The sequence below is a fragment of the Brienomyrus brachyistius genome, chromosome 5 (assembly GCF_023856365.1).
Source record: "Brienomyrus brachyistius isolate T26 chromosome 5, BBRACH_0.4, whole genome shotgun sequence".
Taxonomy (NCBI): Eukaryota; Metazoa; Chordata; class Actinopteri; order Osteoglossiformes; family Mormyridae; genus Brienomyrus; species Brienomyrus brachyistius.
Window position 1 is genome coordinate 8591717 of NC_064537.1, and position 12887 is coordinate 8604603.

Genomic DNA, 12887 nt, shown 5'->3' on the forward strand with positions numbered 1-12887 from the left:
TATATTTTGTCGATGGTGGGGGGATTATGCCTAAATTTGGCCAATCGATTGTGAGGTGGTGGTGACGGGGGTTAATCGCGATTAATTTGTTGGCGACCACTGGCTTAGAAGCAATGTTGATACTGCAGACGGGAAACAGAATCGAAGGATGTGCCCCTGTGCCCCCATCTCACCCCCAGTATCACCACCTATCTCCCCTTTCAGTCCCGCGCCGTTGCCCCCACCGCCTGCAGTACCGGAGGAATTTTTAAATCCCATTATAGCCTAAGGTTCGGCAGCGAGAGAGGGGGGGGCAGTATGAAAGTCCCTTTGTATGGCTGCAAAGCTACAGCCCGACCAGTTACGGTTATGACTCGCTCGCCCGCCTCCCCATCCACCATCTCAATGACGGTCTTTGTCAAGCTGCCGATTAAAGGCAGGGAATTGCCAGTGCGGCGTACCCCCACCGCGCACGCACGCGCACGCACGCACAGAGGCGCACACATTATACACAGTGTGCCGCTTGTTTGTCACAGGCTCCGCGCAGGGGTCCCACCGTCGTGCACCGCAGTGGAGTTAAAGGTATTCTTGGGTTTATTCCGCTGACTCCCTGAATTCCCAAATTTGCGTACTGCTCCACCATCTACGTGGATGGATAAGTGGCTGTGGATGAGGAGTAACCTAATAAGACCAGACTGTCTAATTGCTTCGTAGGGCAAATGCCGCACAAATTAAGCACCAGGGTGATTAATCACATATATTAAATGGCCACTTCTTCTAAAAACAACTTTCATGTGACTCTAAATTGAGTAGTCACTTTAAATTAAAGCAGAGAAGTTTTTTTTATTTACATAACACGACAACGGTTTATTTGATGCGAAATGTGAGCTCCGGTCTCCATGTTCTCCATTCAGCCGCACACGTACAAAAGTGTCGTAAAAACGGTTAACAATGATAAGAAACATGGTATTAACAAATATAAATAATTTGTTTTAATATATCACAACAGTTATCTGCAACAATAATGGCGAGTTTGAAAATTCGTGTTATGAAAGGAAACAATAAGAAATTCGGAATTTAAAAAAAAATACATCGAAGTCGATTCGGGACTATAAGAAAGCACATAGAATACAGGGACCCCAAATAAAAATATATAAATCGTGTAAAAACGATAAATCATTCACATTGTTAGGGGACATAAGGGAACCAGAAATAAGGTTCATGGCCAGTATGGCTGTAAGTTTTACACCTAGTTTACGTCAAATGTTTTTATGAAGTAGTTTTTTTTTTTTTTTACCGCCAATAAAATACAGAGAAGCTGTTGGTATCTTCAACAGCAACAGCGTTAATTGGTAATTATGTAGCAGGTGGCTCCAAGCAAGAACAGGCTTACAGTAGAGTTTTTTTAGAGCGGATTCCATGTAGATCATACGTCGCTATGGATGCCCTAGTGACATGCCGAGTGAAAGGCACCCCTTTAACACCATCCCTAAGCAGTCAGGGAGCCTAATGTTTCGGAGAAACATTTAAAACCCTGGACTGGCCCAAGCAAGCACTTCCGTAATGCTTCAGTGATTGTGTTCGGCTTCATGCTTTAACAGTGTATCGTTTTATGCATTTTTACAGCTGTGTATTTAATCATTTCTCTTCTTTGGGGTACAGCTGTATAGTCCGTCCCTGCTATGTCCTTTTGGCACCGTTTCCTGCCCTACAGCCCCCTTTCTGCCTTGTCTCATAGCAGCACCGGTAATTGTGAAATGAAATCGAACGCTAAGCTCCAGGTTGGCGCTAACTTAACCCCTATTTAACAGTGTAACAGTAACCTGTATTTTAGTAGTTAATTAAGAGATGCTTCGGTGCAAAGCATCTTCTGTTTATACAACTGGGTGCCAAGATATTGAAGCGAGGCCCTGAACCAACAACCTTTGAGTTATAAGTCCAACGTCTTAAACGCCACACTATTGGCAGCACTCATAATTAATTGGCAGGTCCCCAGATTGAAAGACCATATTGCATCATCTGTATTGCGATGGAAATCATTCGGATGCATTGCTTTGCTGCTGAGTTTTATTTACATAGAGGTGTTCTGAGGGCGGGGCGGCATGGTGGTGCAGTGGTTAGCACTGTTGCCTCACACCTCTGGGACCCAGGTTCGAATCTCCGCCTGGGTCACATGTGTGTGGAGTTTGCATGTTCTCCCCATGTCGTCGTGGGGTTTCCTCCGGGTACTCCGGTTTCCCCCCACAGTCCAAAAACATGCTGAGGCTTATTGGACTTGCTAAATTGCCCATAGGAATGCATGTGAGAGTGAATGGTGTGTGAGTGTGCCCTGCGATGGGCTGGCCCCCCATCCTGGGTTGTTCCCAGCCTCGTGCCCATTGCTTCCGGGATAGGCTCCAGACCCCCCGCGACCCAATAGGATAAGCGGTTTGGAAAATGGATGGATGGATGTTCTGAGGGCACAACGAAAAATGATGGGGTCAAAGAGTTAACCAATCAGAAACTAGGGGAGGCAAGACCACGACATTTGATTGGTTGGTCCCGCCTCCTCTAGTTGCTTGGACCCTACAACATGATTGGTTATCTCTCTCAATAAATAATTTTTCAATCTGCCCTCAGAACAAGAAAAACTCCCATGAACCTTTACTTTGGGGATCCAGCAGTACAAAGTGGAGTGACAGGATGTCTTACTCTCACTCTCAAAAAAAAATACACACATTTGCTCACTCTATTGTGATTAACAGCTCACTATTAAAGAAAAACACACGAAAGTTCAATGCGAGGCCGTCCATGGGAAGCACAAAGCCAGAATTTCACACTAAACATTTGACATGAAGATAAAACCCCAGATCAGCCCAGCGTCGCAGAATTCTGAGTGTGATGATGATTTAAAAGAAATATATAAACACAAGAAACTGCTTTCTTCTTTGACAGAAATAGCCTTCAGTTTGGTCTATAAAAAAAACTTCAATTTCTCTGTATAAAATAGCTGTTCTTCTTTCAAGGACTGTTTGAAGTTTTCCTAATGCTTTGGTGTCCTGCTGTGGGACTGGAGCCGGGGTGTGGGGGAGGGGGTTCAGGGAGAGCGGAGACGTGCCTGCACTGAGCTGCCGTGCAGCATTGCACACGTGTGTCAAGTCCCTCCATGCCTCTCTGCACACACGTGTCTGGCCCAACGCCTCCATGCCCCAACCAAATTGTCTAACTCCACCCAGAAGCAGCGCTCGATGCATCAGCCTTAACACAGCCTGTGTGGAATCGCTAAAGAAGAATATTTCATTCTTAAAACCAAAGGTGAATATAGCTGTCCATGCCCCATATGGCAGGCAAGGGGAATAAAAAACATAAATGAAGGTAATTATGTTTTAATAATTTGCTTGATGATGATGTGGGTAGGGCTTCCTTTAAGCTTCCCTGTGTTTGAGTGGGTGTCTCCTGCCTTGTGCCCTGCGATGGACTGGCGTCCAGCCCAGGGTGCCCCCTGCCTTGTGCTCTATACTTCCTGTTACAGGCTCTAGCAGTGGAAGAATAGAGGATGAATACTTCATTAACAACCACACCAGGAAATTACTTCATTATAACCTGTCCTGTTGGGAAAATCTGTTGACAAAGCATGTCCCGTGTAAAACATATTTACACATTGTCCTTTTGTGTTGCATATACAGTGTAGAACTACTATTATATCTACAAGGGTTCAAATATGCTCACTGTAATAATTAAATATAATATTTCTGCCCGTTTTTGGTTTCTCCATCAAACACATGGGTGTAACATAGGAAAGGCTTTTATGACCTTGCTTAATGGGTCTGATTTAGCTTAATGTCTAATTTTATCAAATTTTTGCATCTACATGGAACTTTACATAGCAACACTTGTTTCAGGCATTTCGAACTTAGGCCAGAGACTGAACGTCCAGCCTCTTGCACTTCAGAGATGACATTAGGATCGCGCTCTTCCAGTCTGCGCCATCTTCTACGTGTCCACACCGCGGTTCCTAAATGAGCCGTGACTGAGGGCTTTTATCTCCCGCCTTCGCTCTCAGGGCCTGGAGAGGGTGGTGTACACTGGCTGCTCCCAGTGCGGGGGACTGTGTGACTGGGGAACGTTGCCCGGCTCGCTGATGGCCGTGTACAGGGGTCTCTGGGTGGGACCCATGTAAGAGAAGGCAGAGTACAGGCCCGAGGTGGGATTGGAATGAGTGTAGTAGGAGGCCTGGTGGTCGCTGTAGTCGAACTGGGCCCTGGAGGGCAGCGAGGGGAAGGCTGATCCGTAGTGGGGCAGCCCCAGAGGGGTGTAGGTCACATGGGAGCTGCCCGGCGCAGACTCCGCAAAGGGGCCACTTGCCCCCGACTCGCTTTTTATCTGGGCCTTGGATGGGTCCGATCCTGTGGGGGAGTGCTGTTTGGAGAGCCAGGCGGCCGAGTGTCCGCTAGCCGCAGCCAGGGCGTACGCGTAGGGCGAGGCCGAGGAAGCCGCGCCCCCAGAGCCCCCCGGGTGTCCATTAGGAGGCAAGTACTGGTCGAACTCGTTGACGTCAAAGGGCTCCATGTTAGCCATCACCTCGTGGCTCATCTCGCCGATGTCCACGTTCCCAAAGTCGATGTGAGGCTTCCCCACGCCAGCCGTGGACCCGGACGGCCCCTCGCTGGCGACGCCCAGCCCACCGCGGGACCCGCCGGCGCCACCGCCTTCCCGCTTCCCCTCTGAGGACTTGCCAGACTGTAGCTCTGTCTTCGGGGTGGTGGGAGGCGTGGGGGGGCCTTGGCTCTGGCCTGACAGGGAAATAAACACAGGAAATGAAGAAGTAGAGAGTTTCTAAGTCGGGGTAGAAATAAAGGGGAACCCTGAAATATGTGGGGGTAGGAGCGGGCATATCGGGTATACCAGGCATTCTCATCAAACCCCCCCAACTCGACAACATACTGTGAGGACCCCCAAACGCAGGGCCAGTTGGGGGGGGGGTCTAATTATTAGACTGTCAGGAGTGACAGTCAGACATAGTAAAATGACAGCTAAAAACTGAAATTATCAGTTTGAACCAACCTTGTAATTTGCTTCCACCCCCCGGTCAGTGAAATATACTAAGAAAAATCTTCAGTAAAAATTTATTCCTGGCTACGGGCCTGGTGACAGCGTCAGCTGCTCAAACCCACAGCTCATGGGCTGGTTGTGGGCGACGCCCATCAGCCAATCAGGAGCCTGCTTGCCCCGAGTGGTCGTGTTCCGAGGGACGGCTCTCGTAGTGTGATTGGCTGTAGCCGACCTCACCTTCCGAGTGGGCGTCGGAATCCCGGCCGGAGCCCAGCTTGCCGTTCTTGCGGCGCCGTGGCTGGTACTTATACTCGGGGTAGTCTTTCTTATGCTGCTTGCGCAGCCTCTCCGCCTCTTCGATGAACGGTCTCTTGTCGGTCTCATTCAGGAGCCTGCGTGTGTGTGGGGAGGGGGGAGGGGGACGGGGTTAGGGGATGGTCAAAATGGCTGCACACCGTTGATGCAGATGAGACATGCAATGCCCTAGGTGTGTGTATGACTGTATATGTGTGAAGCTGGATGTTTAAAAAACATAAGCATGTATACTTACAGACTTATTTTGAATTTCAAGACTTGTCAAACATTTTCCCTCGAATCAGGCAGTGTGCACATTCTACACCCTCAGAAAAAAGGGTAAAAATGTATACCTGTGCTTGTCACTATTGCTGTACCCTTGTATTTGTACCTTTTAAGGTATATAAATGGACTCTGAGGAACACCCTTAAGGTACAACCAGCATTAATGTACCATCAATGGTGCAGAAATGTTCCTCAGAGTCAATGTACATTTACCTACAGCTAAGGGTACAAATGGACCCTTGAGGGTACAACGCCAGTGACAAGCAAGGGTACACATTTTTACTCTTTATTCTGAGTATCTAGGCAGTTTATGTGACATTTTGCTGTTTCCCATGATACTTATACTGAAAGTCCACCCACGAAACATAAATGAGGTGCACTAGATATTTTCCCTAGTAAGTTTTAAGCATTTTATACACAGATGCAACATATAAATGGTTGTTTTCGAACCTCACAACTCTCAACAGACTGACACAACTCAACATAAGGTACACCAGAATAATCAGGTGTAGGACAAGCATGTAATTAACATTAAAGTGGAATCAAAAGTCTGATGTCTTATTACATGTTAAAACACACCAAAGTACATCAGATCCGAACGAATTCCTGTAATGCTCAAAATGTGCCAGTTATTTTGCTGGCAGCTGAATGGAGATTGGGCATGAATCAAGACTGAACGGCACTAATGCCCGAAGAGGTTACATTGTGATGCAGTCCAGCTGCTCATAGTTAACTGAGCGGTTTCTACAGTCTATAATGGTAGATCTGGTAAGCCTGTAATGGACTGTCATAATGTCTCCAGCCTTATGCTTCCTGGGGTAGCGGAACCCCAGATAACACTGTGAACACGGTAAGTGGTTATGGAAGATAGATGGAGAGAAAATTTGAGACATTAAAACTTCATCCGACACGTTTGGCAGTGATGACGAAGTAGATGATCATCCAGAAAAAGACTGACACGGATTTCTATGAATTATGGAGGCAAGAAATTGTAACGCCTGAATATTTTTCACTAATGATTATCCAAGGTATAAAATTTAACGAACACTGTTCTGTCATCTCAGCAAAAATATGCATGTATTGAATAAATAAGCAGTTAATTTAAACTGCGCACGTCAGGATTTAACCGGCCAGCACTTCACCCACGTCTCCTTACGTACCGCCAGAGCTTGCCCAGGGTTTTGCTGAGCTCAGCGTTGTGCAGGTGAGGGTACTGGTCGGCCAGTTTCCTTCGCGCTGCCTGCGCCCACACCATGAAGGCGTTCATCGGCCGTTTCACGTGAGGCTTGCCTTTGCTGCCTGAGTTTACGCGCACCGGCATGGGCACCAGGGTCCAGTCGTAGCCATTCAACACGTGGCTGACAGCCTCACGGATACCAGCAGGAAAGCGGTCGTCATCGTCATCCAGCCTGCTTGACGGTGGCCCGTCCGCTCCAGCCTCCTCGCTGTCCATTACCGTCATCTGCTGCTGGGACGCGGATAAGGGCGAGCCCCCCGGTCCCATCGCACCGGAGTGGGACGGCGACACTGCGTGCCCATCGTCCGACGCACCGGGGCTCATTTCCACTTCAGATAAACTCTGCTCTTCTCCAGACATATTCTTTCCTTCTTTTTCACTCTTTTTTTTAAAATGAAAAGTCACTTGGGAAAATTAAGAAAATAGGCTGAAGTTAGCTTAATATGTCCGTTTTTATTTATTGACCCAGTAATTTGGAAAAATATGCCTCCCCGGCTACTCCTGCCGCTCCATTGCACTGAGGGACTTAGCTGAATCACAGTGTTAAAAGGTGTTATGTGTCCGTTTAGTCAACGTCCAGATTTCGCTCAGAATCCAGTTTATATAGACTCCCAGTAAACGTCAAATGCAGATCCTGTAAATATCAGAATCCCTCCCAAAAGTTCCACATGAAGCGCTCTCCAGTGAGCCGTGATTCTTACTCTGACTTTTCATTCATTTCTTTCTTCTCCCCAGTTATTCACTCGTGACGCCCTCTGTCATTTATTCTGGTGATTATTTGATGGTCACACCTAAAATAACGACATTTCAATCGTTGTAGTCATTAAAAATAAGCGAGAAACCTATAACCACATTTACTGGCCTCTACATGACATAGGCATAGTAAGCAAACAAAATAAGAAAAGCATTAAACAGACAAAATATTATTGAGCAATATGTTCAGTTTTCCGTTTTTTTTTTGATAATAAACCCTACGTCACGTCACCCGCGGACACCCCTCATGTCCATCCAGCCATCTGTATAGCCACCTACCCTTAAACTTGTACTACAAGGGGTTAATGGGGTTTAATATATTCCTGACGGTAACATGTGACATGGAATTCCTTTAAATCATTAATTTATCATTATTAAACAACAAATGCGCATTGTTTCAGCAGTGGTACATTTCGACGATGAATTCACTTTAACAACCAAATGACAGTCGAGATAATTCCCCCCTGAACCGAGAAAAAAATACTCTCGCATACCCACATTTAACTCTAACAAGGATACTTTTCAGTTAATCCTTATTAGTGGAGTTTTCGTACACTTTATAGTTATGGTAGGCCTATAGCTAAATAAATAAATAAATAAAACAATTTAAGAAGAATACCAAATCCCGCTTTATATCATACTACAGATTTACGCATTTTAATTTCGGGTTTGCTAAGTCATTGTCGCGTTAGTTTTATTAATTCTCCTCGCCTACCAAGTTACAGATGTTTGACCGTGTTATTTCAAGATCCCATAATAAAAAAATATCAGGTTTTCCCCGGGGTTTCAGAAACAAACAAATAAAAAAAACACACACTTAAAAATCGTTACTTTTGTTTGTTGTTTTGCCATGCGGCGTATGTCAGGCCTACTTTATTTTATATAAATAAAAATAGTGTAAATTGAATATTTTACTGTTCTTTGTTAGGATTATGCCTATTTTGGTATACAAGTTCGCCATGTGTAAAAATAAAATACATAACAGACCAGAAATGACACGCAAAATTAAATACGAACTGAAGAGCAAAAGGCTTTTTATCTAAACAGAGTCAGATTTGATTTGATAAAAAGCAGAATAAAATGAACTTTGACAGATGGTTGTCTTCTCCCTCACAGTTCGGCAGATCAGCGCTCCCGGGAGAGCCCAGTTTAACGCCGATTCTTCAGACCCCATGCTTGGGCCTTCCCTCCATTACTCGCACGCACCTGCACACAAAGCTCCCCTGTTTCCCTTTACCACCCGTTTTCCGCATTTGCTTCTCACGAGTTTATACCAACGTTATCTTCCGCGATTGAGTTACCGCGAACAATCAGGCAGTGTGGTGCCGTTTTGGCTGGAGGTGTAGACGTTTCCTCTGCCTCCCGGCGTGGCCGCATTTCATTACCGTTGCACTAATTGAAGACATCCTCGTACACACATCCCCATTTGCTATGCACCTTCTGCAGATACCATTGCTGATACTTAGGCTGATAGCGCTAAGTTTCAGAACATTTCTCCTTTCCAAATATCATCAGGTTGCCCGTCTGACTTTCTTGCATCCCGCTTTGAAGGTCTTTCGGTAAACCTCCTTAGTACATCCGAAGAATATCCACGATATTGATATCCGATGTAAAATTAGCGAAACTTCTAATTAAGTAACGTGACATATTTACAGGCTTGGAATAGCTTAATACGAAACCGATCGGGACCTCAGATGGGATTCGAAGAAGACACCGATTCGAGTCCTGCAAATAGAACCGGTATACCTGCTGACACTTTACATTTTATGGATAAACGCATCGCCCTTAAACTTCTTGGAGAGACGCGTCTCATTCAGCGTTAATCGTTGTTATGCCATCCTGTAAGAATCGCGTAAGTTCCTTAATTGTTGCTATATGAAATTAATTTAGCCAATTAAATCTGTATGCAGAGAAACGTTACAAATAATTGTGTTCCTACCTAATCTGTGAGTGTGATTAACAGGCAACTTAGTATGCATAATTACGACGCTTATTGAATTATTGTGGTTTTAAGAAATATATAATTTCGTTAGTCATTTGCTGTAACCTTTAAACGTATTATCTTACAGGTGTAATACGGTCAGTTCCCTTTAAATCTATTCAAATTTCTTCCTACCTAAAAAAAACTTTTAAAACATGATTTTCAGAGGCCTACGAGAAACTGGTAAGTATAGACCTAAATATCTTACATTTTTAAATATTTGAATGCTTAATCAGCTCGCCGTATTATACTGCAGTGTTTAGTAACTCTGAATGTCAAATCGGTTTACTCAGACAGACTTGCTGAATAACTGGGAATTGCAGTTCCCTTTCGGCCTCATCAGTGACGTTGAAGGAAGAGCGCTGTAGTAAAACATATAGGTGTTTTAAGTACAATCATTTGCAATGACTGGCTATATAATTTACATTTCGTTTGAGGAGCTTATATATGAACATCTATAAAATTTGTCATACGCATCCTGTTTACAACTGTAATCTTCATTTCTGGTGAAGATCTATAACTATCCTGGTAAAACATCCTAAAAAAAGTTTTTGTGCATAGTGTTCCGAATCCGGTTTAAAAATAAGTAATTATTTAAAAAGTGTAAACTTTTTTAAAAGAAAAGAAATGGTTGTTGTTAATGGCATAGGGCTGTTTGAATAATATGACATCGACGCATAAAATGACGTTTTGAACGAACGGAAATTCATTTAGAAATGTTCCAGATGTGTTAGTATACTTATGTAATACTAACTTCGGCAAAAAAAACGTTACAAAAGAACAGGTGCATAGAACACGTAGGTTAATAACTGCCATCCGTACCCCTTGAAACATCAATCACAAACAATCAAAATAATGATGATAGCATCAATTCGCATAACAGTAATCATTTTCAGGAGTCAGGAAAGGTTCAGCAAAATTTAGTTTAACTATTTATTTTCAGTTTGTATAGTTCTGAAAGACCCAAACAGCGAGAGAAAGAGACACATGTTTAGCCAGAAACATATACTGAACAGCAACTTACTTCCACGGAGAGGAGTTCGCCTGTTTAGCGGGAGATTTAGAGTATTTCCAAGTTCCCAAAGTGACGCTCGCGCTCCACCAGCCCCCGCAGTGAATACCGGCTCTGTGTCTGTCGACGGAGCTTAAAGAGATCTGTTGTGTGAAGAAGGGAAAAAATATATATTTCAAGAAAAAAAAAATCTTAAAGGAACAGCACACACTCGGTCACGACATTACCTTCTAGCCTGATTTCCATGCCTGTGGAGACTGCTTGCTGGATTTTTCTCTCGTTTTTTTCAAAAGAAGGCGGGACTTTCTGAACCCCAAAAACTGCCAATGAAAAGCATCTCATTTTATATGACAGTAGTTTTCCCAATAATGGAGAAACTGAATTGCGATGAAATAATAGCAAATATATGCAAAAGATAGGAACATTATCGTTAACATTGTAAGGTATATTAATATATTTAAATCGATTCCTTTGATGACTGTTCATTTTCAGACTTTCAAATCATGATTCACTTTAAGTATAACAGTGTTTAAAGTTTTTGCATGGTAGTCATTATATTTGCATAGGCCGGCAGTAATGGTGCCGAATTGAATTAAATGACGACTAGTATACTCATAAATCTGTATATTTATATAAAGAAATCCTTTAGCGAGCTGTGGCGTTACCATTGGCGATGTTAAGATTATAGCAGTCAATAGAATTTAATCCGGATGAAACTACATTTATAGATACTGAGTCACGGACACAATGTTAATCCAATCATAAATCTGTTGTCAAGTCTGTGCTTATCGCCAACTAAACGAATACAAAACAAATCTAACATACAAATATATGCTTTGTATTGATACATTTAAGACAAAAGATAGACTAATGCCAGAAGGCTTTACTACCTTATTGTGTGTCTCACTGACACATACATTTATGATGGCAGCTATGTGAAATGTGCTTGGAGGTGCTATCCGGAGATATCAGATCAGTTATCAATATGGAGACCCCAGAGAACACCGAGAATCTGCTTCACTGTTAAGCTAGAAGTCTTGGTCGTCCAGTAAGAGTTTATGTAAGGAGCATTCCTATTGGACAATCAGGACTTCTATCTTAAGTTAACCCAGCTAAGTGAGAAACCCGGCTTTGTAGAATACCCCCCCAGGTGTCAGAGAGAAGTAATATGACTGCAGCTACACTGTCAGAAAAGCAGTACCAGTTTGTACCTTTGCTTCTCACTGGGGTTGTACCCTCAAGGGTCTGCCAGTTGTACCCCAGCCATAGGTAAATGTACCTTTTAGGGTAATTTAAGGTACAGAAATGGATTCTGAATAACATCCCCAAGGTACAAACAACATGAATGTATTCCCATTGGTGCCATAATGTTTCACATAGTCCATTTCTTTATCTTGAAAGGTTAATTTACCCCTGAGGGTACAGCCCCAGTGACAAGCAAAGGTACAAATTGGTACTCTTTCTTTTTTTCCTGACAGTGTACAGGCGAGAGAAAGGAGGGGGTTGGCGGATACACAGTAGCGACCTCCTCCAGGCAGATCCGGACTGGGCTTCACTAATCCTGAGGGACAGGAGCGAGACTGAACTGGGCTGAATCAAACAGCCCCCACTGCTAAATTAGACACAGAGTGCTATTTTTATTCAAAGCAAGTCTTAAAGTCAAGATCCAAGCTCTAGGGGGAATAGGGGTTAAGAAAACAGTATTTCCATGTTCTTTTTAAATAACTAAGTAGTATATCTAAGTAGGTAAACAAATACACCCAAGACACTTGTACCTGGGCTCAGTCAACTCCTTGACAGCCTATACCTATGTCTGTAATGTGCTAGTTGCCTCAATTGTATGTCACTTTGGACAATATGCATCCATTTCCTGAAGCAGCTAGTCCCATCCAGGGTGGTGGGGGCTCCGGAGTCTATCCCAGAGGCTACGGGCACAAGGCAGGGAACAACCCAGGATGGGCCGCTAATCCATTGCAGGACTTGGACAATATTGTCTGGCAGATATGTAAATGTACATTAAATATGTACTTTTCTTCTGTTATTTAACTGACAAAAATTAGTAGTGTTTTGTCTAGAACATTGAGATTAGAATTCCTGATCCAGACCAGACTGGCATTGATCGAACTATTTTGTGTGTCTGTTGTGTCGTTTGCTGCACAGCACAAGTGAAACATTAATAGGCCTGTGTGACAACGTGCTAACTTCATCAAAGTGCCTTATGTAGGTCCTGCAATGGCATCTACCGGTAGTCCGTTAGATATGCAGAAGGCAGACTGAACTCAGCGCATATCAGGGAAGATATAATACAGAGTGGAG

The 12887-nt window shown here is 43.8% G+C and overlaps 1 protein-coding gene across 1 annotated transcript; it reads right to left on the reverse strand.

Annotated features, from left to right (window-relative positions):
* Positions 1 to 2081: 2081 nt before the first annotated feature.
* LOC125742523 (transcription factor SOX-10-like) lies at positions 2082 to 10855 on the reverse strand. Its single transcript, XM_049014614.1, has 5 exons — positions 10799 to 10855; positions 10584 to 10714; positions 6749 to 7616; positions 5248 to 5402; positions 2082 to 4751 (listed from the first exon to the last, which is right to left on the reverse strand). Exons 3-5 carry the CDS (start codon positions 7183 to 7185, stop codon positions 4018 to 4020), a joined length of 1326 nt encoding a protein of 441 aa, XP_048870571.1. The 5' UTR covers positions 7186 to 7616; positions 10584 to 10714; positions 10799 to 10855; the 3' UTR covers positions 2082 to 4017.
* Positions 10856 to 12887: the final 2032 nt, after the last annotated feature.